At 44.7% G+C, this 23,869-nt stretch overlaps 1 protein-coding gene across 1 annotated transcript in view; it reads right to left on the bottom strand.

Annotated features, from left to right (window-relative positions):
* SGPL1 (sphingosine-1-phosphate lyase 1) overlaps window positions 1-23,869 on the bottom strand; it is a 72,456-nt gene that overhangs the window by 34,613 nt on the left and 13,974 nt on the right. The window contains exons 2-4 of the mRNA XM_077259294.1: window positions 17,295-17,460; window positions 13,973-14,040; window positions 8,688-8,835 (exon numbers count right to left, since the gene is read on the bottom strand). Of these exons, the coding sequence (XP_077115409.1) occupies window positions 8,688-8,835; window positions 13,973-14,040; window positions 17,295-17,460 (382 nt within the window). The remainder of the gene's footprint in view (window positions 1-8,687; window positions 8,836-13,972; window positions 14,041-17,294; window positions 17,461-23,869) is intronic.

Below are 23,869 nucleotides of genomic sequence, written 5' to 3' on the forward strand. Positions count from 1 at the left end.
GAAAAAAAAAAAAAAAAAAGAAGAAGAAGAGTCTAAAAACTGCATATGCCAACTACAACTGCCACAGACGTCATTAGCGGGGCATTAAAGGGAAATGGTCACCAGATTTTTGTTACATAATCTGAGAACAGAATCATGACACGGCTCTCATAATTCCAACACTTATTTCATTTTCCTTTCTTTAAGGCCAAGTTCACACAAGTGTATGGGCTCGTGCACACAACAGGGTTAAATCGGACGAGTGCCGTCCGTTGCTTTGACTGTGCACATGTCCAATTTTCATCTGAGGGTCAGACCAAATCAACAATGCAAGTCTATGGGTCTGTGGAAAATGTCAGACCGCACTCTGACATCCGATTTTCACAGACTGACAGAATGGAGGAGGTGGGGAAACTTCATTTCTGAGAAAAACAGATTTTCAACTCTGATCATACCCCGATTAGCAGAATCAGACCATTGATCTCCGAAGGAGAGAATACAGTTGTGAAGTGAGACCCCCCAGGCTATAAATAATGTTCCGTTTTTTTTCCCTTCACCATGACAGCACCGCACATGAGAGATGGCATCCGCCCCCAGGAACAGGAAACCTGCAGCAGAGATAAAAGAATGGGGCGGCCACTCTCTCCTCAGTTTGGTTTCCTGTTCCTGCAGGTGGACGCCTGTGGCAGAGCTCATACCTCCGGAGGGATACCCTCTGATGATTCCGGTCCAGAGGCCGAGGTCCGCGGGGGGGGACCAGCCATGCTCGGCAGCACTGCGTGCGGTGCTGCCCGGGTGAAGGAGCTGCTGTACCGCGCCTTTTTCCCCCTCGCTGGACTCCCCGGCGACCGCTCTGGGCAGGAGGCAGGTCCGGGGCAGGGGGCGTGTCCTTCGCTGACGCCGGCCGCCGAAGTGAAGGATGACGACTTCCGGTCGCGCCGGAAGTAACGTCACACGCCGAAGGAGCCGGTGTGCTGGACACTTCCGGGCGGAAGCTGTTCCAGAGGCGCGCACACCACTCCTTATATATACAGGGAGCAACCGATTAGCCTCTGGTCCTCTACAGCACGCAGTTTGCCTGCTAGAATGACCGAACCAGCGATAGATCCGGAGATGCCTGCACCCAGAATGTCTGAGGAGGCACAAACTACCGCGGTATCCGGGGTCCTGGAGGGGTGAGTGCCACACACTGATACACTATATACGGTGTCTTTTTAGGGAAGGAAAGCCACCTCCAAACAAAAGAATAGGGCTTGTCCACTATGTAAGGTGACACTCCCCAAACTATATACCAAAAGAATCTGCTGGGCCTGTATAGATAAAACAGTCGCAAAAGAATCACCTTCCTTATTACAGAACATTAGGACAATAATACGAGAAGAGGTTAAATCCACAGTTAAAGAGCAGCTGAAACATCAGGCGGCTAAAGAAAATCCCCCTCCCCCAGCAAGTGAACAGGGGTCGGACATAGATTCAGGGGATGAGCCAGGAGTGTTAACCCCCTCTCTGATGCCTCAGACTTAGACTCCTCGGATGAGGAGTATGGCCACCCGTATTTCCAGTCAGAGGATATTGGAAAACTGCTCAAACTAGTCAGAGCAACTATGGGGGTGGAAACCCCAAAAGGAGCCGCGGTCAGTTCAGGATAGTATGTTCAGCAACTTGGAGGGAAAGAAGCGGAAAGTCTTTCCCTTCCATGATAATATACTTAATCTAATTAAGAAAGAATGGAAAAAGACCAATAAGAAGATCTCCATTCCTCAAGCCTTAAAACGCAAGTACCCCTTTGATGAAGCGGTATGTGAAAAATGGGAAAAGGCTCCTAAATTAGACGCCGCCATAGCCAGCACCTCTAAAGGGGTAGCATTGCCTTTTGAGGATATGGGAGCCCTAAAAGACCCCCTTGACAAGAAGGCAGATGCCTTTCTAAAATCAGCTTGGGAGGCATCAACATGGTCATTTAAAACTGGGGTTGCGGCCACTTGCACGGCACGTGCTATGGTCAAGTGGCTGGAGGAGTTAAGTGACCAAATCAAAAATAAGTGCCCACGAGAAAAACTACTAGAGGCATTGCCCTCCCTGCAAGGGGCCGCAAAATTCCTGGCAGATGCATCAATTGATTCTGTCAGGGGGGCCGCACGTGCTTCTGCTTTATCCAACTCTGGGCGTAGAGCATTATGGCTGAAGAATTGGGCGGCTGACTTCCAGTCAAAAGTTAAACTCTGCGGAGTACCCTGTGAAGGGCAATATCTTTTCGGTAAAGCTCTGGACGAGATTCTTGAAAAAGCGTCTGACAAAAAGAAGCAATTTCCACCTCCTTCCTTTCCTAGGCGCCGATGGGAGGCTTCCCGTTCGTCCTTTCGGAGATCTGGATACAGGGGGACCCGCGGCCGTTCAGATGACAGGCCTGGCCGAGGCAGACCTTGGAGAGATCGAAAAGAAAAAGGATTCCTTTTCAACAAGCCTCCCCTATGTCTGATCCCAAACACCAATGACGCCAGGATTCCAGTGGGGGGGGGGGGGAAGACTCCGGTGGTTCGTCCACCACTGGGCAGCACTGCCGGCTTCTCAGTGGATAACCAACCTATTATCGGAAGGTCTGAAACTCAAATTCTCCAACCTCCCACCAAATCGTGTGACAATGACCCAAGTGGCGGGAAAAAAAATCAGGCCACCCTGGAAAGAGAAGTTCGTCTCCTCATACAAAAAGAGGTATTAGTAAAGGTTCCTCATCAGGAAATAGGGAAAGGGTTCTACAGCACCCTGTTCCTAACGCCAAAACTAGGGTTGAGCGAAACGGGTCGGCAATTTTCAGAAGTCGCCGACTTTTGGCAAAGTCGGGTTTCATGAAACCCGACCCGACCCCTGTGTGGGGTCGGCCATGAAGTCGGCGATCTTCTGAATCTGGAATTCCGATACCGATTCCCGATATCTTAAACATATCTGGAATTGGTATCGGAATTCAGATTTAAGTGTAAAATAAAGAATTAAAATAAAAAATATCGCTATACTTACCCTCTGACGGGCCCTGGTACTAACCGGGAACCTTCCTTCCTTAGAATCAGCCTTCCAGGACCTTGCGGTGACGTCGCGGCTTGTGACTGGTCGCGTGGCCGCCCATGTGACCGCTCGCGCGACCAATCACAAGCCGCGACGTCACCGAAGGTCCTGGAAGGGCTGATTCTTAGGAAGGAAGGCTGCCGGAACGAAGCCGAGGGTGAGTATATTCCTATTAGGTATATACTCACCTCGGACACGCCCTGCTTCTTTCTGGCAGCCTTCCTTCCTAAGAATCAGCCCTTCCAGGACCTTCGGTGACGTCACGGTGACGTCGCGGCTTGTGATTGGTCACGCGAGCGGTCACATGGGCGGCCGCGTGACCAATCACAAGCCGCGACGTCACCGCAAGGTCCTGGAAGGCTGATTCTAAGGAAGGAAGGTTCCCGGTTAGTACCAGGGCCCGTCAGAGGGTAAGTATAGCGATATTTTTTATTTTAATTCTTTATTTTACACTTAAATATGGATCCCAGGGCCTGAAGGAGAGTTTCCGCTCCTTCAGACCCTGGGAACAATTGGAAACCCAATGCACTGCATTGGGTTTCGAGTTTCGGCCGACCCCGACTTTTTTATAGGATCGGCCGATTTCACTCGACCCGACTTTTGAAAAAGTCGGGTTTCGTGAAACCCGATCCTATAAAAGTAAAGGTCGCTCAACCCTAGCCAAAACCAGACGGCTCGTTGAGGGTGATATTCAACTTGAGGGCCTTAAATCGTTACATTCATATAGAGAAATTCAAGATGGAGACTCTAAGGACGGCGTTAAAAGTGCTCAACCCAAACTGTTATATGGCAGTAATCGATCTTACAGATGCTTACTACCATGTGCCAATCGCAATCCAATGTCAGCAATATCTCAGACTACTAGTAAACCTCGAAAAAACTCCCACCCACGTACAGTATCAATGTCTTCCATTTGGGGTAGCCATAGCACCCCGCATATTTACCAAAATTATTTCCGAAGTGGCGTCCTTCATCAGAAAACAAGACATATTACTGGTGCCTTATTTGGACGATTTCTTGGTGATAGCAAACAGCAAAGAAGATTGCGAGAAAGCAGTCACAACAGTTCTGGACGTGTTAACGAAATTGGGGTGGATGATAAATCTGAAGAAATCAAGACTTGTCCCAACACAGTAAGAATTCCTCGGGATCCTACTAGATTCCACCAAACAGGAGTGTATCCTCCCACAGAGGAAAATTCAGTCTATCCAACAGAAGGTGCAACTTCTTCAGCGGCAACAATCTATCTCTCTACGGAACGCAATGTCGCTCCTGGGAGTTCTAACGGCGACAATTCCAGCAACGCGGTGGGCCCAAAGCCACACGAGAGAGTTGCAATGGCAGGTACTAGCCGAGCAAGCAAAAAATCCTTACAACCTAAATCGGAAGATTCTCCTATCTCTAAGGGTCCAAAACTCACTAAAGTGGTGGTTAAAACCAGAAAATCTGAGCAAAGCAGTACCGTGGTCATTACAAAATCCAGTAGTCCTCACCACCGATGCGAGCCCATGGGGATGGGGAGCGCATGTGGGGGATCAGGTCCTACAAGGTCAATGGGAGCCCTCAATGACAGCAGCGTCTTCCAATCTAAAAGAACTGTCAGCGGTGAGACAAGCGTTTCTTCAAATAGGAGAAAAAATACAAGGAAGGCATGTGGTGGTGTTATCCGACAACAACACAACAATAGCTTATATAAATCGCCAGGGGGGCACAAGATCACCATCCCTGATAGCAGAAGCCAAAGAACTTTTCTTGTGGGCCGAAAACAACCTTCTCTCTCTAACCGGGACATACTTAAGAGGATCAGAGAATCAAGTAGCCGACTTCCTAAGCCGTCACCCATTACATCAAGGGGAGTGGGCCCTGAGCCAGGAGGTCTTTGGGAAAATATGTGCCAACTGGGGCATCCCAGAAGTAGACTTATTCGCCACAAAACAAAATCGGAAGGTGAAGAAGTTCTATTCTCTAAACCCAAAAGAACAACCGGAAGGGGTAGACGCGTTTCTATACCAGTGGAACTTCCATCTGGCATATGCATTTCCCCCAATACCGTTAATCCCGACAGTCCTCAGGAAAATTCGGGAAGACAGGGCACGAGTAATACTCATAGCTCCCTTTTGGCCGAAAAGGGCATGGTTCACGTGGCTCAGGCGCATGTCTATCTCGGACCCGTGGATCCTTCCAGATACATCGGATCGCCTACACCAGGGACCAGTTCAACACCCTCAAGTACACAGGCTACATCTCACCGCCAGGAACTTGAGAGGGGACTTCTACTAGCAAAAGGATTCTCGAACCCTTTAGTGACCACATTGCTCGCTAGCAGGAAAAAAGTCACCTCAGAAAAATATCAAAAAATTTGGCAAAAATTCCTGGAATTCTCGGGGCGACAGTTGTCCCAGACAGGCCAAGAAGTCACGGTAAAAGAAAATTTTAGAATTCCTCCAAAAAGGGTTGGAGAGAGGGCTATCTACTAGCACCCTGAAGGTGCATGTCTCCGCCCTGGGTGCGCTGTTTGATCACAAACTTGCTGACCACCCTTGGGTCTATAGGTTCATCTGAGCCTCCTTTACATCTAGACCCTCAAAATTATCTCCCAAGGTGGCTCCCTGGGATCTAAATTTAGTTTTAAATGCTCTAACTGTTTCCCCCTTTGAGCCTCTTGACTCTATTTCAATAAAATCTTTGACCCTTAAAACTGTCCTCCTGGTTGTGTTAACTTCAGCCCGCCGTACTTGCGAGCTGCAGGCTATTTCAGTGAACCCCCTTACACTACCTTCCAGGATGACAGTAATTATTAAAACTGACCCGGCCTTCCTACCTAAGGTCAATTCTAAATTTCATAGGGACCAGGAAATTATCTTACCCTCATTTTGTCCTCAACCAAAATCCCAGGGAGAGCAAACCTTCCATTGTCTTGATGTCAGACGCTGCCTGCTTCAATACATAGAAGCCACAAAATCTTGGCGTCAGTCATCAGCCCTTTTTGTCGCCTTCCAGGGGACAAACAGGGGAAAAAAGGCCTCAAAGGCAACTATTGCACGGTGGTTGCGTACGGCTACTTCACTTTCGTATTCCTCTTCTGGCCAAATCCCCCCACAGGGTGTTACGGCTCACTCCACGCGTTCTATTGCCACATCCTGGGCGCAAACGCCTCGGTGGAACAGATTTGTAGAGCGGCAGTATGGTCTTCACCCTCTACCTTTTTCCGACATCATAGGCTAGACTTAGGTCTATCAAACTTGTCTTTCGGGAGAAAGGTGTTATCTGCTGTTGTCCCACCCTAGGAGTCTTCTATTTCTTCCTCTCATGTGCGGTGCTGTCATGGTGAAGGGAAAAAATGATAATTACTTACGGGTAATTTGATTTTCCAGAACCATGACAGCACCGCATTAATTCCCGCCCTATCTTGGTGATGGTTGTGTGATTCACAAAAAAAAAAAAGAGCTAATATACAGCTATGCAATGTAAATATGATACATGAATGTGTACTAACAAAGCGGTCATCTTCCATACTCTGAAACAAACTGAGGAGAGTGGCCGCCCCATTCTTTTATCTCTGCTGCAGGTTTCCTGTTCCTGGGGGTGGATGCCATCTCTCATGTGCGGTGCTGTCATGGTTCTGGAAAATCAAATTACTAGTAAGTAATTATCATTTTTATCCAGGAAAAAAAAAAAAAAAAAATGGATGAATTCTCATCACAAATTTTTTGTATGAAAACTTTATGCCATTAATTTTCATATAATCAGCAGCAATTAAAATTTACAGGACAAAACAGTTCTTTAAAGGGTATTCCCATCTCAACATGTATTTGGTTTAATAATAACATTAGCAAATACCTCCCATCAGAAATGTGGTATAGTTTTTCTGATTTGCGGTGTCTCTCCCCTCATCTGCAGGCATTGCAGGACCTTAGGTATCCATGGTTACGTCCACTGATATACTTGACAGCTAGTTGCTAGTGGTCGTAACCTTGGATACCTAAGGTCCTGCAATGCCTACACATGAGGAAAGACATAGCAAATCAGAAAAACTGTACTACATGTCTAATAAAGGGTATTTGCTAATAATATCATTACTGCATCTACTACATATTGGGATAGGGTCTTGGAGATGGGAATACCCCTTTAAGCATGTTGATAACTGCAATGTATTCATAGAGATCAAATGCTATGTGCAGCCATAGACTTGAAAAGACTAGCGCATGCCATTTTACTTCTTTATTTCATTCCAATATTCAATCCATGGAAAAAAAGAACAAACAAAAACAAGAACAAGAAGAAGAAGGTCATCTAAACAGCTCTATTACATAACACTGGTCCAAGTGCAGATAGAAAGCAGTCACTGCAATTATACGGTTGTGTGAGCCTAGCCTAACAGATAAGGCCATTTTCACACAGGTTTGACAAATCGTTTTATGCTTTTTTTCCCCCTGCATGAATACGTAGATTACAGCCAGGAACCTGCAGTCGAAATGATCTGTTTTTAAAGAGTTTTTGATGTGTTCTTGGTCGCTTACCAGTATATTTGTTTATTTTTTTAATCTCAAAATGAGGAAAATAAACTGCAGTAATAAAGCAAAAAAATGTACATACTGTATTTTTTAAAAACCGTATGGGGGGGGGTGAGGGATTGTTTCAATATCTTAGAAATCTCATTCATTTTGCGGTTACTGTGAAAAGACTACGATTATTTCACTTTTGAAAAAAAAATAAAATACAATAAAAATAGCATCAAAAGCACCGAGTCCGAGCAAGTTGTAAAACTTCCTAACTCTTAGGCTATGTTCACACCATGACTGTTTTCCCCCAAAGGCAAAACTTGCACTCTTAGCAGTAAAGAAGCAGCTTACATAAAGGCAGGATTTGCTGGGTTTTTGTTGTCTCTTGTGCATTTTGGTAAAGTTTATTGACCCCCCAAAAAAGAATGATATAACTTCCTTAGTTTTCTGCACAAAAAACGGATACCTGTTTTTTTTGCTGCATTTTCGTACTTACCCCATTGTTTCCTATGGGTGAGATAATGTGCAAATATGGTGTAAAAATGCTGAAAGAAGTGACGTGATGTACGGTAGTTTGCAAAAACGCAGCAGTTTTCCAAATCAAGCAAGAAAAAAAAATGTATGTAATGAGATTTCTGAAATCTCAGACTTTGCTGGTGCAGTAAAACACAGCTTAAAGTTTGCATAAAAAAAAGCAGCAAAAAAACAAAACCACATTAAAGAGGATCTGTCATTTAATCTGAGAGTAGCATAATATAGGGGCAAAGAGATGATTACCGGTGTGTGTCACTAATTAGGCTGTGTGCTGTAGATTCAATAAAATCAGTGTTATCAGCAGGAGATTATCACTAGGGGAGTAGGTCTCACGTGCAGGCCGGTCAGGCTAATTTGTGTGAGTGGGGTTAAACAGCTCAGCATTCTGACCACTGCTACATCTATGACAGGCAAAACAGGGACTTTATTACAGCTGCACCAAGCAGTTCAGTACGTGACACATTGGAGCATTCAGGGTCTCTGCCCCTGCATCGGGATGCTCTGAGATTACAAAGACCTGCAGACAGATTCTCTAATTCCTTGCTCAGCATCGCCCTTTGTCTCACAAATATAAGAACAGATAATCTGTAACTAGTGTCCTGGAAGATGTACCTAGAGCGGAGTATTCTTTTAATTTCTCCATTACTTTTTCCTGCTTTAGTCCATTGCGTGGGAGAGTTTTCACAAAGGTCATTCCATCTTTCACATTTAACAGTCGATGAGCCATTTCATCCAGAGCTTTATCCAGTTCCTTCTGGATCTGTGGAAATGAAGTGTAGATATTAGACTGCAGACCTGTAATAAACCCATAGTCGTCCTGTTCTGTCGGAGCTCCTGCTCATAAATGGAGAAGTGCGGATCTGAACTACAGCACAAGCTAAGATTTACCAGGTAAACCTCAGTCTATGCAGTTCACGTGTACACCTGGGTAATATGACCTAGTAATGGTACACACTAAAATGCAACTCATTTTCAAATTTTTTTTTTTTTCGTCTACAGCGCTTATTCAGAGGTTTGTGCCCCAGGACAACAAAGAACTTCAACCAAACTGCTCAAACATTCCTTTTTTTGAAACGACGGTATATTCAGACTACACAGGGTTTCCTTGTAGTCTGCTACCATGGAGACACATTGAGCATAGTAGACAGTACAGTGGATTTTGAATAAACACCATTTGTAAACTAGTTCTATATTTAGTTTAATATGCATCAGAAGCAAAACCATATTTGACTGCAGAGGTATAAAAAATAGCCGTGGATTACAGTTACATAGTTACATAGTTATTACGGTTGAAGGAAGACTGTAAGTCCATCTAGTTCAACCCATAGCCTAACCTAGCATGCCCTAACATGTTGATCCAGGGGAAGGCAAAAAAAACACATGTGGCAAAGAGTAACTCCACCATGGGGAAAAAAATTCCTTCCCGACTCCACATACGGCAATCAGACTAGTTCCCTGGATCAACGCCTTATCAAGGAATCTAATATATATACCCTGTAATATTATACTTTTCCAGAAAGGTATCCAGTCCCCTCTTAAATTGAAGCAATGAGTCACTCATTACAACATCATACGGCAGAGAGTTCCATAGTCTCACTGCTCTTACAGTAAAGAATCCGCGTCTGTTATTATGCTTAAACCTTCTTTCCTCCAGACGTAGAGGATGCCCCCTTGTCCCTGTCTCAGGTCTATGATTAAAAAGATCATCAGAAAGGTCTTTGTACTGTCCCCTCATATATTTATACATTAAAATAAGATCACCCCTTAGTCTTCGTTTTTCCAAACTAAATAGCCCCAAGTGTAATAACCTATCTTGGTATGGCAGACCCCCCAGTCCTCTAATAACCTTGGTCGCTCTTCTCTGCACCCGCTCCAGTTCAGCTATGTCTTTCTTATACACCGGAGACCAGAACTGTGCACAGTATTCTAAGTGTGGTCGAACTAGTGACTTGTATAGAGGTAAAATTATGTTCTCCTCATGAGCATCTATGCCTCTTTTAATACATCCCATTATTTTATTTGCCTTTGTAGCAGCTGCCTGACACTGGCCACTGAATATGAGTTTGTCATCCACCCATACAGCCAGGTCTTTTTCATTGACGGTTTTGCCCAGAGTTTTAGAATTAAGCACATAGTTATACATCTTATTACTTCTACCCAAGTGCATGACCTTACATTTATCCCCATTAAAGCTCATTTGCCATTTATCAGCCCAAGCTTCTAGTTTACATAAATCATCCTGTAATATAAAATTGTCCTCTCCTGTATTGATTACCCTGCAGAGTTTAGTGTCATCTGCAAATATTGAAATTCTACTCTGAATGCCCCCTACAAGGTCATTAATAAATATGTTAAAAAGAAGAGGGCCCAATACTGACCCCTGTGGTACCCCACTGCTAACCGTGACCCAGTCCGAGTGTGCTCCATTAATAACCACCCTTTGTTTCCTATCCCTGAGCCATCTCTCAACCCACTTACACATATTTTCCCCTATCCCCATTACTCTCATTTTATGTAACAACCTTTTGTGTGGCACCGTATCAAAAGCTTTGGAAAAGTCCATATATACTACGTCCACTGGGTTCCCTTGGTCCAGTCCGGAACTTACCTCTTCATAGAAGCTGATCAAATTAGTCTGACATGAACGGTCCCTAGTAAACCCGTGCTGATACTGGGTCATGAGGTTATTCCTCTTCCGGATACTCCAGCATAGCATCCCTTAGAATGCCCTCCAGGATTTTACCCACAGTAGAGGTTAAGCTTACTGGCCTATAATTACCGAGTTCAGTTTTTGCCCCTTTTTTTAATATTGGCACCACATTTGCTATACGCCAGTCCTGTGGTACAGACCCTGTTATTATGGAGTCTTTAAAGATTAAAAATAATGGTCTATCAATGACTGTACTTAGTTCCTGCAGTACTCGGGGGTGTATCCCATCCGGACCCGGAGATTTGTCAATTTTAGTTATTTTTAGTCGCCGCTGTACTTCCTGCTGGGTTAAGCAGGTGACATTTAATGGGGAATTTTTATCACTAGTCATATTGTCTGCCATGGGATTTTCTTTTGTAAATACTGATGAAAAAAAGTCATTTAGCATATTGGCTTTTTCCTCATCCTCATCCACCATTTCACCCAGACTATTTTTAAGGGGGCCAACACTATCATTTTTTAGTTTCTTACTATTTATATAGTTAAAGAATATTTTGGGATTATTTTTACTCTCTCTGGCAATGAGTCTCTCTGTCTCAATCTTTGCTGCCTTGATTTGCTTTTTACAGAATTTATTTAATTTTCTGTATTTATTTAATGCCTCCTCACTACCTACTTCCTTTAATTCTCTAAATGCTTTCTTTTTGTCCCTTATGGCAGAGTTGTTTGTACTCTGTTAGGGTGGAGATAAAGGATACTTTGCTACACTTATCTTATCGGTCTATTAGGACACTGATCATCCAAAGAGGCAATATGCAGGTTTATATGAGCGAGTGGGTTCAAAGTTTACAGTTCAGTTTAGAAACAATGGACCCAATTACGTAATTGCATTATTTTTCACTTTTTTCTTGTTATGTGGCGTTTTTGTGCCAAAGTCTTCAAAAAAAGGCACACACAGATTATGCACAAAATGAAACATGTGCTTTTAATGACATTTGTATATGTATGCATGTATATTTATATATGTGAGCGAGTGTGTGTGTATTGTAACAATAGAAGTATGACTGGGTTAAACCATATCACTACAGGTCTTCATTAGATGCATCTTGGCAGCTCTAACCAACAACTAGGAAACAGGCTCACCCTGTGTAAGTCTACTTAATGTTGTGCAGAGTCGGGTGTGTTGAAGCTGGTGAGTGACCAGCCAAAATGTGAGCTGTAGCTGGGAGACAAGCCAGCGTCTCTCTCTGTATGGAGACTGAACGGGGTTTCAGCTAGGAAAACTGAGCAGTCTGTGTTGGAACTGCAGAGTATAGTGTGAAAGTTGCAGCCTGTTCAGTGTGAACTGTGCATGGAGTTGAACACTTGTTTGGCGCTGGAAGCTGCTGGAGCTAACATGGACAAGAAATGCGTGGCAATGCTTGGACTGGCCGGCGGCTATCCTGACCCAAGCGCAACAGCTGCGTAGAAATATATACAAGCTGCCACGCTTGGATCAGGAGAGCCACCAGCCAGTCCGAGCATTGCGATATGATAATCATTCATATTATACAGCTGTCTAACTATGCCCTGAAGGAGATACCAAGACTGGTAGTACTGTACCTCTTGTGTGTAACATTTGCTCCTGTAGCAAGGACTGCAATCTGTTTGGATGAGCCCGCACGGACATGTGCTACTGAATGAACGGTCTATTTGCGGTGATACCTTTGTACTCAGAAGATGCTGCTTTGGTTTTGAATCCCTTGGAGTTTTATGAAACCGATAAAACTGGAAATGTTTGGACCCAACCGCATTGCCTGTGTGAACACTACCCAATGCCTAGCTGAGAGCGTGGACCCCTACAGCATGTATTAAGCTAAAAGGAGAGAAACAATTGTAGCAATCTATGACTCTAGTAAAGTGTCTCCCAGGAAACTAGTCTCAATTATTTTGGTGTACAAGGCTTATATAGGAGTGCATTTCTCCTGCTTTAGACAGAAACAGACATTCTACAGCTGTTTGGATCCTTACATTTTCACAGCAGTAGGTTATTAGTCCATGGTCAGGAATAGGAGGTCCCACACATAAGCGGCACATATGGGCTTCTTGCTTCCATATGGTTGGAAGTACTATGAATCCAGCATTACAGAAAAACAACGTACATACTTACTAGTTACTGTGGCTTAGTAATCTATAAGTATAGAGGAAAGCAGGATAAAACAAGCTGCTAAGGTGACCATGCACATCTGAGGAAAGTCTGTCCAACCACTGATCTTAGAGACTTGACAACTGTCTAATGTGTTATGACAGCAGATGTAGGAGGGAAGAGACACGGGACATGTTAAATTTCAATGTGCCGAATCAGTCGTTCCTTCAGCAGATAAGTTGTCACTAGAGTTGAGCGACCTTTAGTTTTTTAGGGTCGAGTCGGGTTTTGTGAAACCCGACTGTCTTAAAAGTCGAGTCGAGTGAAATCGGCCGACCACCGTTCAAATTCGGGGATCTCTCTCTCTCTCTCTTTGCACATCGCTCCCAGAACGCTCATTTTACACTTTGCACATCGCTGTAATGCACGCGCAAAAAATGACGGTAGTTGTGTACGCCCCCTAACACCTATGTCATCACTCTACCGCTCCTTCATTGGCTGCAAAAATGGCGCTAAACGCATCATACAAAACGCGACTTTCGCGCCAAGTTCGCGTACCGCGTGGCCGACCCCACACAGGGATCGGGTCGGGTTTCATGAGACGCCGACTATGCCAAAAGTCGGCGACTTATGAAAATGAACGATCCGTTTCGCTCAACCCTAGTTGTCACCCATGTAGTCGCATTTTACACTCCCATTGAGTTTGCAGGAGATGGGATGAATGGATGCCAGCTGAAGTAGCAACTATCTAAAGTGTACGGCAACTTTACAAAGCTGAAGGGAAAAGAAATATAAAAAGTCACACCAGGATAGAAAAAAAAAATAAAAATGCAAAAGTGCAAGAATATCCCCCTAACTTGCAGCAGAGAAGTCAGCAGGACACAGCAGTTTGTTCTGCCTCTTTCAGTAAAATGACCTGAAGTAAACTCGGAGAAGGCTGGGGGAAGAAAGGACGGCGAGTCCCGTGATAATGAAGTCACCAGTTTAATGTACAGAGTCGGCTGGAGCAAGATTGATGGTGTGAAATAACAATGCTGATCCTTACCAGAATCATCCTCACAATACAGCTCATGGAGCAACTTCAAAACACAACATGACAGAGTTAGGCTGGAGGTCACTTACTTTGGATCCGATAATCGGCAATCTTCTGACCATGCGGAAAAATTGTTTCTTACATCGGGACTTTAGACCTGTCATAAAAGAATTCAGAGAACAGTTATGTCTGAATGTTCAGGTTACAAACACAGCAAGAGGGGATTTAAGGAAACCTGTCAGGATTCCCAGGCCCCCATAAAACATCAGATATTCGGACTAAAAGATCTGCACCGAATACGCTGCACTTACCCTATGTGGGAATGTGAACTTAATGGCCCCCATACTCTTTACATAGCAGCCGATGAACCTTGGCTCGTCCGATGGCTCTCGGCCATACACAGGAGCTCCCGCCACGCCGAGCAGTGTCCTCTATAAGAGCCGCTGCCAGAAATCTAGAATGATCGCCTATCTGTTAGAGAACAAAAATGTCCAAAACTGGACAATATGCAGATATTCCCCTGAAGTCAAAGGCCTAAAGGGGAAGACTGGCCTTAGGCTACAAGTCTGCACTGACTCCATGTGACTTGTGAATCCTTACATCGTTCGCACTGCAAGGTTTCCCAGATGCCAATGCCTGGAGGGGGCGGTCATATTACCACAAGTATGTGATTTACATACTTCCGAGCACATTCCGACTAGACAAGTCCAACCTCGTTCATTGAGCAGGTCTAGTCGGTATGTGACTGCATGTATGCAAATCACATATTTGTGGTCATAAGCCTACAGCTCCTGGTACCGGCACCAGAGATTCCTCACAGGGCGTGCTATGTGAGGACTCAGAAGTCTGCAGTCAGAGTGATCGCTGACTAGAGTAAGGGTACCGTCACACAGTGGCACTTTGATCGCTACGACGGTACGATCCGTGACGTTCCAGCGATATCCATACGATATCGCTGTGTCTGACACGCAGCAGCGATCTGGGACCCTGCTGAGAATCGTACGTCGTAGCAGATCGTTTGGAACTTTATTTCGTCGCTGGATCTCCCGCGGTCATCGCTGGATCATTGTGTGTGACAGCGATCCAGCGATGTGTTCGCTTGTAACCAGGGTAAACATCGGGTTACTAAGCGCAGGGCCGCGCTTAGTAACCCGATGTTTACCGTGGTTACCAGTGTAAAAGTAAAAAAACAAAAAAAAACGTACATACTCACATTTCGGTGTCCTTCAGGTCCCTTGCCGTCTGCCGGCCGGAAAGTAAGAGCAGAGCACAGCGGCACCGCTGTGATCTGCTTTCACTTTACGGCGGCACTCAGTCAGAGCGGGAAGCAGACAGCAAGGGACCTGAAGGACACCGGAATGTGAGTATGTACGTTTTTTGTTTTTTTTTTTACTTTTATGCTGGTAACCAGGGTAAACATCGGGTTACTAAGCGCGACCCTGCGCTTAGTAACCCGATGTTTACCCTGGTTACCCGGGACCTCGGCATCGTTGGTCGCTGGAGAGCTGTCTGTGTGACAGCTCCCCAGCAACCACACAACGACTTTCCAACGATCACGGCCAGGTCGTATCGCTGGTCGTGATCGTTGGAAAGTTGCAGAGTGTGACAGTACCCTAAGGCCAGACAATCCCTTTAAACAAACAGCAAAACTTTAAAGGGCATAGAGAACAAAAAGGTAATTCTCGAATAAGTGATAATGGTGACGGATGAGAAGGGGGATGTTACGTGGGAACATTCTACAAAACCATCAGGAAGTGTAGATTCTGCACAGATTAATGATACGAACCGTGGCTTTGTGTAAGGGTTACCTAAGCAGAACAGCCAGGCTCTCTGGCACCGGTAGAGCTGGGCCATTTATTATTCATAGACTGCAGCACTCGGTACTTTATGGGCTGAATAATGATCACTATATAATGCAAATATCACAGGTGGCTGGCTGTGAGGTCTCGGGGAAAGGGCGGCCATTATCTCTTTGTTAACACAAAGGTTATAAACAATAGTCTCCGGGAGAGAAGTCACCCAGGCAGGAGCTGCGCATCTACTACTGCCCACTGCAGCCTGCGGGCCGCGAATGCAATTATTCCTCAATATTTTATTCATTCTCACTCAATCACGTTGATGAATTTCCTTCACGGAAACAAAGTATGTGATAAACCCCCACCCCACGAGTGCCCCTCAATGGCACCTATAGCAAACAACTGACCCCCTTGCACAGATCTATGGTAGAGCAATGGTGAATTCAGACAGCACGATCACTGTGAATGAGCAATCACAGGAGCACCTGTTACTCCATAGTTGTGCAGTCTGCCGATCACCCAATGAACAAGCAAAAAGCTTGTTAGTCGGGTGAAATAAGCTTTTAGTTTATACAAGGATTTCTATGCTGCTGCCGAGAACAATCTATTACTGGTCGCTCAGTACGTATACGAATGCTGCCGATTGGCGCTGGGATAACCCTGTGCATCGCTCAGTGTAAATGGACCTTCACTTTCAAATCACTTTTTACGCAGGTAGTACAGATGAAAAACAAAACAAAATGTCCATCAACTTCAAACAAGCAGTGACGTGAACAATCAGGATAGAAAAAAAATTAATTGTTTAGTCCAGCAAGTTCAAACTTCATCTAAACCCCCCACCACTTACACTACGGTTTGAAATCAGCCAAGATACATTTTGACAGGTGTATGAAACCCAGTTCCAGAGAAACACTATGCTACATGCCATTATCTGACCTGTACATGGGTCTGTGTGGAGCTCCGTGCAGAACCCGTGTACCATGTATGCAGACACTGTCTCACTGGCAGAAGAAAAGTGGGAGCTGAGCAACACTGGTCATTGTGTTGTTTGGGTGCAGCCCATGACGGACACGCACAGCACACTACCAAGAGTATGTTTGTCTGAACACAGTCCAAGGGCTGTACTGCATTTCAAAAAATTGCACCTCTAGGAGAGAAAATGTCCAGCATTATAGAATACTTTGCATTTCATGGACCTCTGCACGCCATGCTCTACTCTCAGAGCTGTAATACACCCCAGTAACCCAGAGAAACTTATTAGCCAGCAGAGGAGAAAAAAAAAAAAAAAAATGTCCTGGTTTTGCGTTTACATAAATGTATTCATATATTTTACCTGGAACTTTGGCCTGTACAGAATTGTGATTTTATTGCATATACAGTTAGGTTCATATATATTTGGACAGAGACAACATTTGTCTAATTTTGGTTATAGACATTACCACAATGTAATATAAACAAAACAATTCAGATGCAGTTGAAGTTCAGACTTTCAGCTTTCATTTCAGGGTATCCACAATAAAATTGGATGAAGGTTTTAGGAGTTTCAGCTCCTTACTTAACATGTGCCACCCTGTTTTTTTTTTTTTAAATAGCTGCAATGACTATAAATACTTACTCTCACGCTGGAATATAAAGTTATACACCCATACGGTCACCAATGTGGAGGCAAATGTCAGCATTATAAGATGACATGGTTCGAGATCTTTGAAGGAATCATTTACAAAGCTTCGGATGTCCAGCACATATTGTAGAGCAATTTCTTTATAATCCATTAAGGTTTTCTGGGGAGAACAAAAAAACAAACAAACCATGAAACAGCTAAAAAAAAAAATGACGACACAGATAAAACATCCTCTGTATTCCCTTTCCGAGTGAAGTATAGATACGGTAAGTAGTATATCACACGCTTCCACCCTCCGAGTCTTGGTCAACTTTGTTGACTATGCGCACATAGCACTTATCCATACTGCCTTTATTAAAGATACAGTGGACAAAGACACAAGGGGCACAAAACGTCTGGTACAGATTGTTGCGCAGAAAGTATATACTACCTGGCATAACTACAGTCATGGCCAAAAGTATTCACACCCCTGCAATTCTGTCAGATAATACTCAGTTTCTTCTTGAAAATGATTGCAAACACAAATTCTTTGGTATTATTATCTTCATTTAATTTGTCTTAAATGAAAAAACACAAGAGAGAATGAAGCAAAAAGCAAAACATTGATCATTTCACACAAAACTCCAAAAATGAGCCAGACAAAAGTATTGGCACCCTCAACCTAATACTTGCTTGCACAACCTTTAGCCAAAATAACTGCGACCAACCGCTTCCGGTAACCATCAATGAGTTTCGTACAATGCTCTGCTGGAATTTTAGACCATTCTTCTTTGGCAAACTGCTCCAGGTCCCTGATATTTGAAGGGTGCCTTCTCCAAACTGCCATTTTTAGATCTCTCCACAGGTGTTCTTTGGGATTCAGGTCTGGACTCATTGTTGGCCACCTTAGAAGTCTCCAGTGCTTTCTCTCAAACCATGTTCTAGTGCTTTTTGAAGTGTGTTTTGGGTCATTGTCCTGCTGGAAGACCCATGACCTCTGAGGAAGACCGAGCTTTCTCACACTGGGCCCTACATTATGCTGCAAAATTTGTTGGTAGTCTTCAGACTTCATAATGCCATGCACACGGTCAAGCAGTCCAGTGCCAGAGGCAGCAAAGCAACCCCAAAACATCAGGGAACCTCCGCCATGTTTGACTGTAGGGACCGTGTTCTTTTCTTTTAATGCCTCTTTTTTTCCTCCAGTAAACTCTCTTCTGACCAGAGAACATTCTTCCAAAACATTTTAGGCTTTTTCAGGTAAGTTTAGGCAAACTCCAGCCTGGCTTTTTTATGTCTCGGGGTAAGAAGTGGGGTCTTCCTGGGTTTCCTAACATACAGTCCCTTTCCATTCAGACGCCGACGGATAGTAAGGGTTGACACTGTTGTACCCTCGGACTGCAGGGCAGCTTGAACTTGTTTGGATGTTAGTCGAGGTTCTTTATCCAACATCCGCACAATCTTGCGTTGAAATCTCTTGTCAATTTTTCTTTTCCATCCACATCTAGGGAGGTTAGCCATGGTGCCATGAGCTTTAAACTTCTTGATGACACTGCGCACGGTAGACACAGGAACACTCAGGTCTTAGGAGATGGACTTGTAGCCTTGAGATTGCTCATGTTTCCTCAAAATTTAGTTTCTCAAGTCCTCAGACAGTTCTTTGGTCTTCTTTCTTTTCTCCATGCTCAATGTGGTGCACACAAGGACACAGGACAGAGGTTGAGTCAACTTTAATCCATGTCAACTGGCTGCAAGTGTGATTTAGTTATTGCCAACACCTGTTAGGTGCCACAGGTAAGTTACAGGTGCTGTTAATTACAGAAATTAGAGAAGCATCTCATGATTTTTCAAACAGTGCCAATACTTTTGTCCACCCCCTTTTTTATGTTTGGTGTGGAATTATATCCAATTTGGCTTTAGAACAATTATTTTTGTGTTTTTTTCATTTAAGACAAATTAAATGAAGATAATACCAAAGAATTTGTGTTTGCAATCATTTTCAGGAAGAAACTGAGTATTATCTGACAGAATTGCAGGGGTGTGAATACTTTTGGTCATGACTGTATGTGCTGTACTGTGCAATAAAGTATAGGTCCCCCTACTCATGCCAGCACGTGTCCTGGCATGTTTAAAGTTCGCCAATGACCATCTGGATAATCCAGAAAGGCATGGGAGAAGGTCTTGTGGTCAGATGAGACCAAAATAGAACATTTTGGTATTAACTGCACTCGCCGTGTTTGGAGGAAAAAAAAGGATGAGTACAACCCCCAAGAACAACGTCCCAACTGTGAAGCATGGTGGGGGAAACATCATACTTTGAGGGTGCTTTTCTTCAAAGAGGACAGGATGACTGCACCATATTGAAAGGAAGAAGGATGGGGTCCTGTACCATGATATTTTGGGCAACAACCTCCTTCTCTCAGTAAGAGCATTGAAGATGGGTCGTGGCTGGGTCTTCCACCATATCAATAACCCAAAACACACAGCCAGGGCATTTAATGGAGTTGCTCCATAAGAAGCATTTCAAGGTCTTGGAGTGGCCTAGCCAGTCTCCAGACCTGAAACCAATACATAATCTTTGGAGGGAGTCGAAACTCAATGTTGCCCATTGACAGCCCTGAAACCTCAAAGATCTGAGAAGATCTGTATGGAGGAGTGGGCCAAAATCCCTGCTACAGTGTGTGCAAACTTGGTCAAGAACTACAGGAAACGTCTGATGTCTGTAATTACAAATCAAGATTTTTGTACGAAATATTAAGTTCTGTTTTTCTAGTGTATCAAATACTTATTTCATGCAATTAAATGCTAATTATGTAAAAATCTTACAATGTGATTTTCTGGATTTCTTTTTTAAGATTCTGTCTCTCACAGTTGAAGTGTACCTACAATAAAAATTACAGACCTCTCCATTTTTTGTAACATAGTAACATAGTTTTTAAGGTTGAGGGAAGACTAAGTCCATCTAGTTCAACCCATAGCCTAACCTAACGTGCCCTAACATGTTGATCCAGAGGAAGGCAAAAAAAAACCATGTGGCAAAGAGTAAGCTCCATATTGGGGGAAAAAATTCCTTCCTGACTCCACATATGGCAGTCAGACTAGTTCCCTGGATCAACACCCTATCAAAGTGATCGGTGGGAAGACTTGGTTCATCATGGCAGGGTCAATCGTATAAATACACCTTTCCACCAATTGCCACCCCAATTTTCTTTGATTGACAGCTCTGGCTTCATAAAGCCAGAGAAGGGTGGAGATAGATGTAAAGCAAGCAGGTGGAAAGCTCTATATAAATGATTGACCCCGCCATAAAGCACCAAGCGCCTGTATTTGGTTTAAACAGTCATTCTGTTATGACAGACTCCCTTTAATACGGGCACATAACATTTTTCTTGGAAGTGCATGTCCCATTTATAGAGGATGATGTGCTGCCGAGAACAATGATCTTTTCAGTAAACCAAAAGACCATTTTGCGCGTTCGTCGAGTGATTGATTAGCAGCTGGTTTAGACAGCAAGATTATTGAAAGTGGTAACTTTTCAGACACCTTCTGCTTAAAAGTCAGAAGAATCGTAGGGCTATAAGAAACTATTAGGGTATGTGTCCACGGGCCGTATTACATCCGGAATAGCTGCGGATTGAACGCTGCGCGGAGCCGCAGCGTTCAATCCGCAGCATCCAGATGTTACAGCATAGTGGAGGGGATTTTATGAAATCCCGCCTCCACTATGCGTGGTAACACGCATCCGGAGGCCCTGCGATTCTGGACATGCGGTGCATATTTTTAGAAGGCAGCATGTCTGTTTACCTTGCGGCGACGCTGCGCAAGGTAACACAGGGCCCTATGCGTGGGGTGCGATGATTCCGGATGTGTGCAATGAACACATCCGGCATCATCGCGTCTACAGAAGGGGGCGGAGCTTTGGGCGGAGCGAGTTTTCCACTCCGTCCAAAGCGCCGGCCATCCTGAACGTGGACACGTACCCTTAACCCCTTCACCCCCGGAGCTTTTTCCGTTTTTTCATTTTCGTTTTTCGCTCCCCTCCTTCCCAGAGCCATAACTTTTTTATTTTTCCGTCAATTTGGCCATGTGAGGGCTTATTTTTTGTGGGACGAGTTGTACTTTTGAACAACATCATTGGTTTTACCATGTCGTGTACTAGAAAATGGGAAAAAAATTCCAAGTGCAGTGAAATTGCAAAAAAAGTGCAATCCCACACTTGTTTTTTGCTTCGCTATTTTGCTAGGTTCACTAAATGCTAAAACTGACCTGCCATTATGATTCTCCAGGTCAGTACGAGTTCATAGACACCTAACATGACTAGGTTATTTTTCACCTAAGTGGTGAAAAAAAATTCCAAACTTTGCAAAAAAAAAAAAATAAATTGCACCATTTTCCGATACTCGTAGCGTCTTTATTTTTCGTGATCTGGGGTCAGGTGAGGGCTTATTTTTTGCGTGCCGAGCTGGCGTTTTTAATGATAGCATTTTGGTGCAGATACGTTCTTTTGATCGCCCGTTATTGCATTTTAATGCAATATCGCGGCGACCAAAAAAAACGTAATTCTGGCGTTTCGATTTTTTTTCTCATTACGCCATTTAGCGATCAGGTTAATGCTTTTTTTTTATTGATAGATCGGGCGATTCTGAACGCGGCGATACCAAATATGTGTAGGTTTGATTTTTTTGTTATTGATTTATTTTGATTGGGGCGAAAGGGGGGTGATTTAAACTTTTATATTTTTTTTATTTTTTTCACATTTTTTTTTACTTTTTTTTTTTCACTTTTGCCATGCTTCTATAGCCTCCATGGGAGGCTAGAAGCAGGCACAACCCGATCGGTTCTGCTATGTAGCAGCGATCATAGGATCGCTGCTACACAGCAGAATTACAGGTGTGCTGTGAGCGCCGACCACAGGGTGGCGCTCACAGCTGCCGGGGATCAGTAACCATAGAGGTCTCAAGGACCTCTATGGTTACCATTTAGAAGCATCGCCGACCTCCGATCATGTGACGGGGGTCGGCGATGCGCTCATATCCGGCCGCCCGGCCGGATGCGGTAGTTAAATGCCGCTGTCTGTGTTTGACGGCGGCATTTAACTAGTTAATGGGCGCGGGCGGATCGCGATTCCGCTCGCGCTCATTGCGCGCACATGTCAGCTGTACAAAACAGCTGACATGTCGCGGCTTTAAGGTGGGCTCGCCGCCGGAGCCCACCTTAAAGCGGGGGTTCTGCCAGCTGACGTACTATTCCGTCAGCTGGCAGAAAGGGGTTAAAGGGAACCTGTCACCTCCAAAATCGAAGGTGAGCTAAGCCCACCAGCATCAGGGGCTTATATAAACAGCATTCTGGAATGATGTAGATAAGCCCCGGATGTATCCTGAAAGATGAGAAAAAGAGGTTAGATTATACACACCCATGGGCGGTCCAGCGCCTCCTATCTTCATCAGATGACGTCCTCTTCTGGTCTTCACGCTGCGGCTCCGGCGCACTTTGTCTGCCCTATTGAGGGCAGAGCAAAGTACTGCAGTGCGCAGGCGCCGGGCCTCTCTGACCTTTCCCTGCAGTACTTTGCTCTGCCCTCAACAGGGCAGACAAAGTACACCAGCGCCGGAGCCACAGCATGAATACAAGAAGAGGATGTCATCGTAAGAAGATGGGAGGCCCCAGACAGCGACGCCTATCGTACCGGGACCGCCCCTGGGTGAGTGTAATCTAACTTCTATTTCTTATCTTTCAGGATACATCGGGGGGGGGGGGGGGGTGTCTTATCTACAGCATTACAGAATGCTGTAGATAAGCCCCTGATGCTGGTGGGCTTATCTCACCTTCCATTTTGGCGGTGACAGGTTCCCTTTCACACAAAACAATTTGGATAAAATGCAATAACAGATGATCTTGTGTAACGAACAAGATACTGCAGTTAAGGTACCTTCACACTAAGCGACACTGCAGCGATACAGACAACGATGCCGATCGCTGCAGCGTTGCTGTTTGGTCGCTGGAGAGCTGTCACACAGACCGCTCTCCAGCGACCAACGATGCCGAAGTCCCCGGGTAACCAGGGTAAACACCGGGTTACTAAGCGCAGGGCCGCGATTAGTAACCCGATGGTTACCAGTGTAAAATGTAAAAAAACCAAACAGTACATACTCACCTTCGCATCCCCCGGCGTCCACTTCCCTGCACTGACTGAGTGCCGGCCCTAACAGCAGAGCGGTGACGTCACCGCTGTGCTGTACTTTCACTTTACGGCCGACGCTCAGTCACTGTGGGAAGCGGACGGTGGGGGACGCGAAGGTGAGTATGTACTGTTTGTTATTTTACATTTTACACTGGTAACCAGGGTAAACATCGGGTTACTAAGCGCGGCCCTGCGCTTAGCAACCCGATGTTTACCCTGGTTACCACTGTAAAACATCGCTGGCATCGTTGCTTTTGGTGTCAAACACGACGATACACGGCGATCTGACGACCAAATAAAGTTCTGAACTTTCTTCAACGACCAGCGATATCACAGCAGGATCCTGATCGCTGCTGCGTGTCACACTCAACGATATCGCTAGCCAGGACGCTGCAACGTCACGGATCGCTAG

The sequence above is a fragment of the Ranitomeya variabilis genome, chromosome 4 (assembly GCF_051348905.1).
Source record: "Ranitomeya variabilis isolate aRanVar5 chromosome 4, aRanVar5.hap1, whole genome shotgun sequence".
Classification (NCBI taxonomy): Eukaryota; Metazoa; Chordata; class Amphibia; order Anura; family Dendrobatidae; genus Ranitomeya; species Ranitomeya variabilis.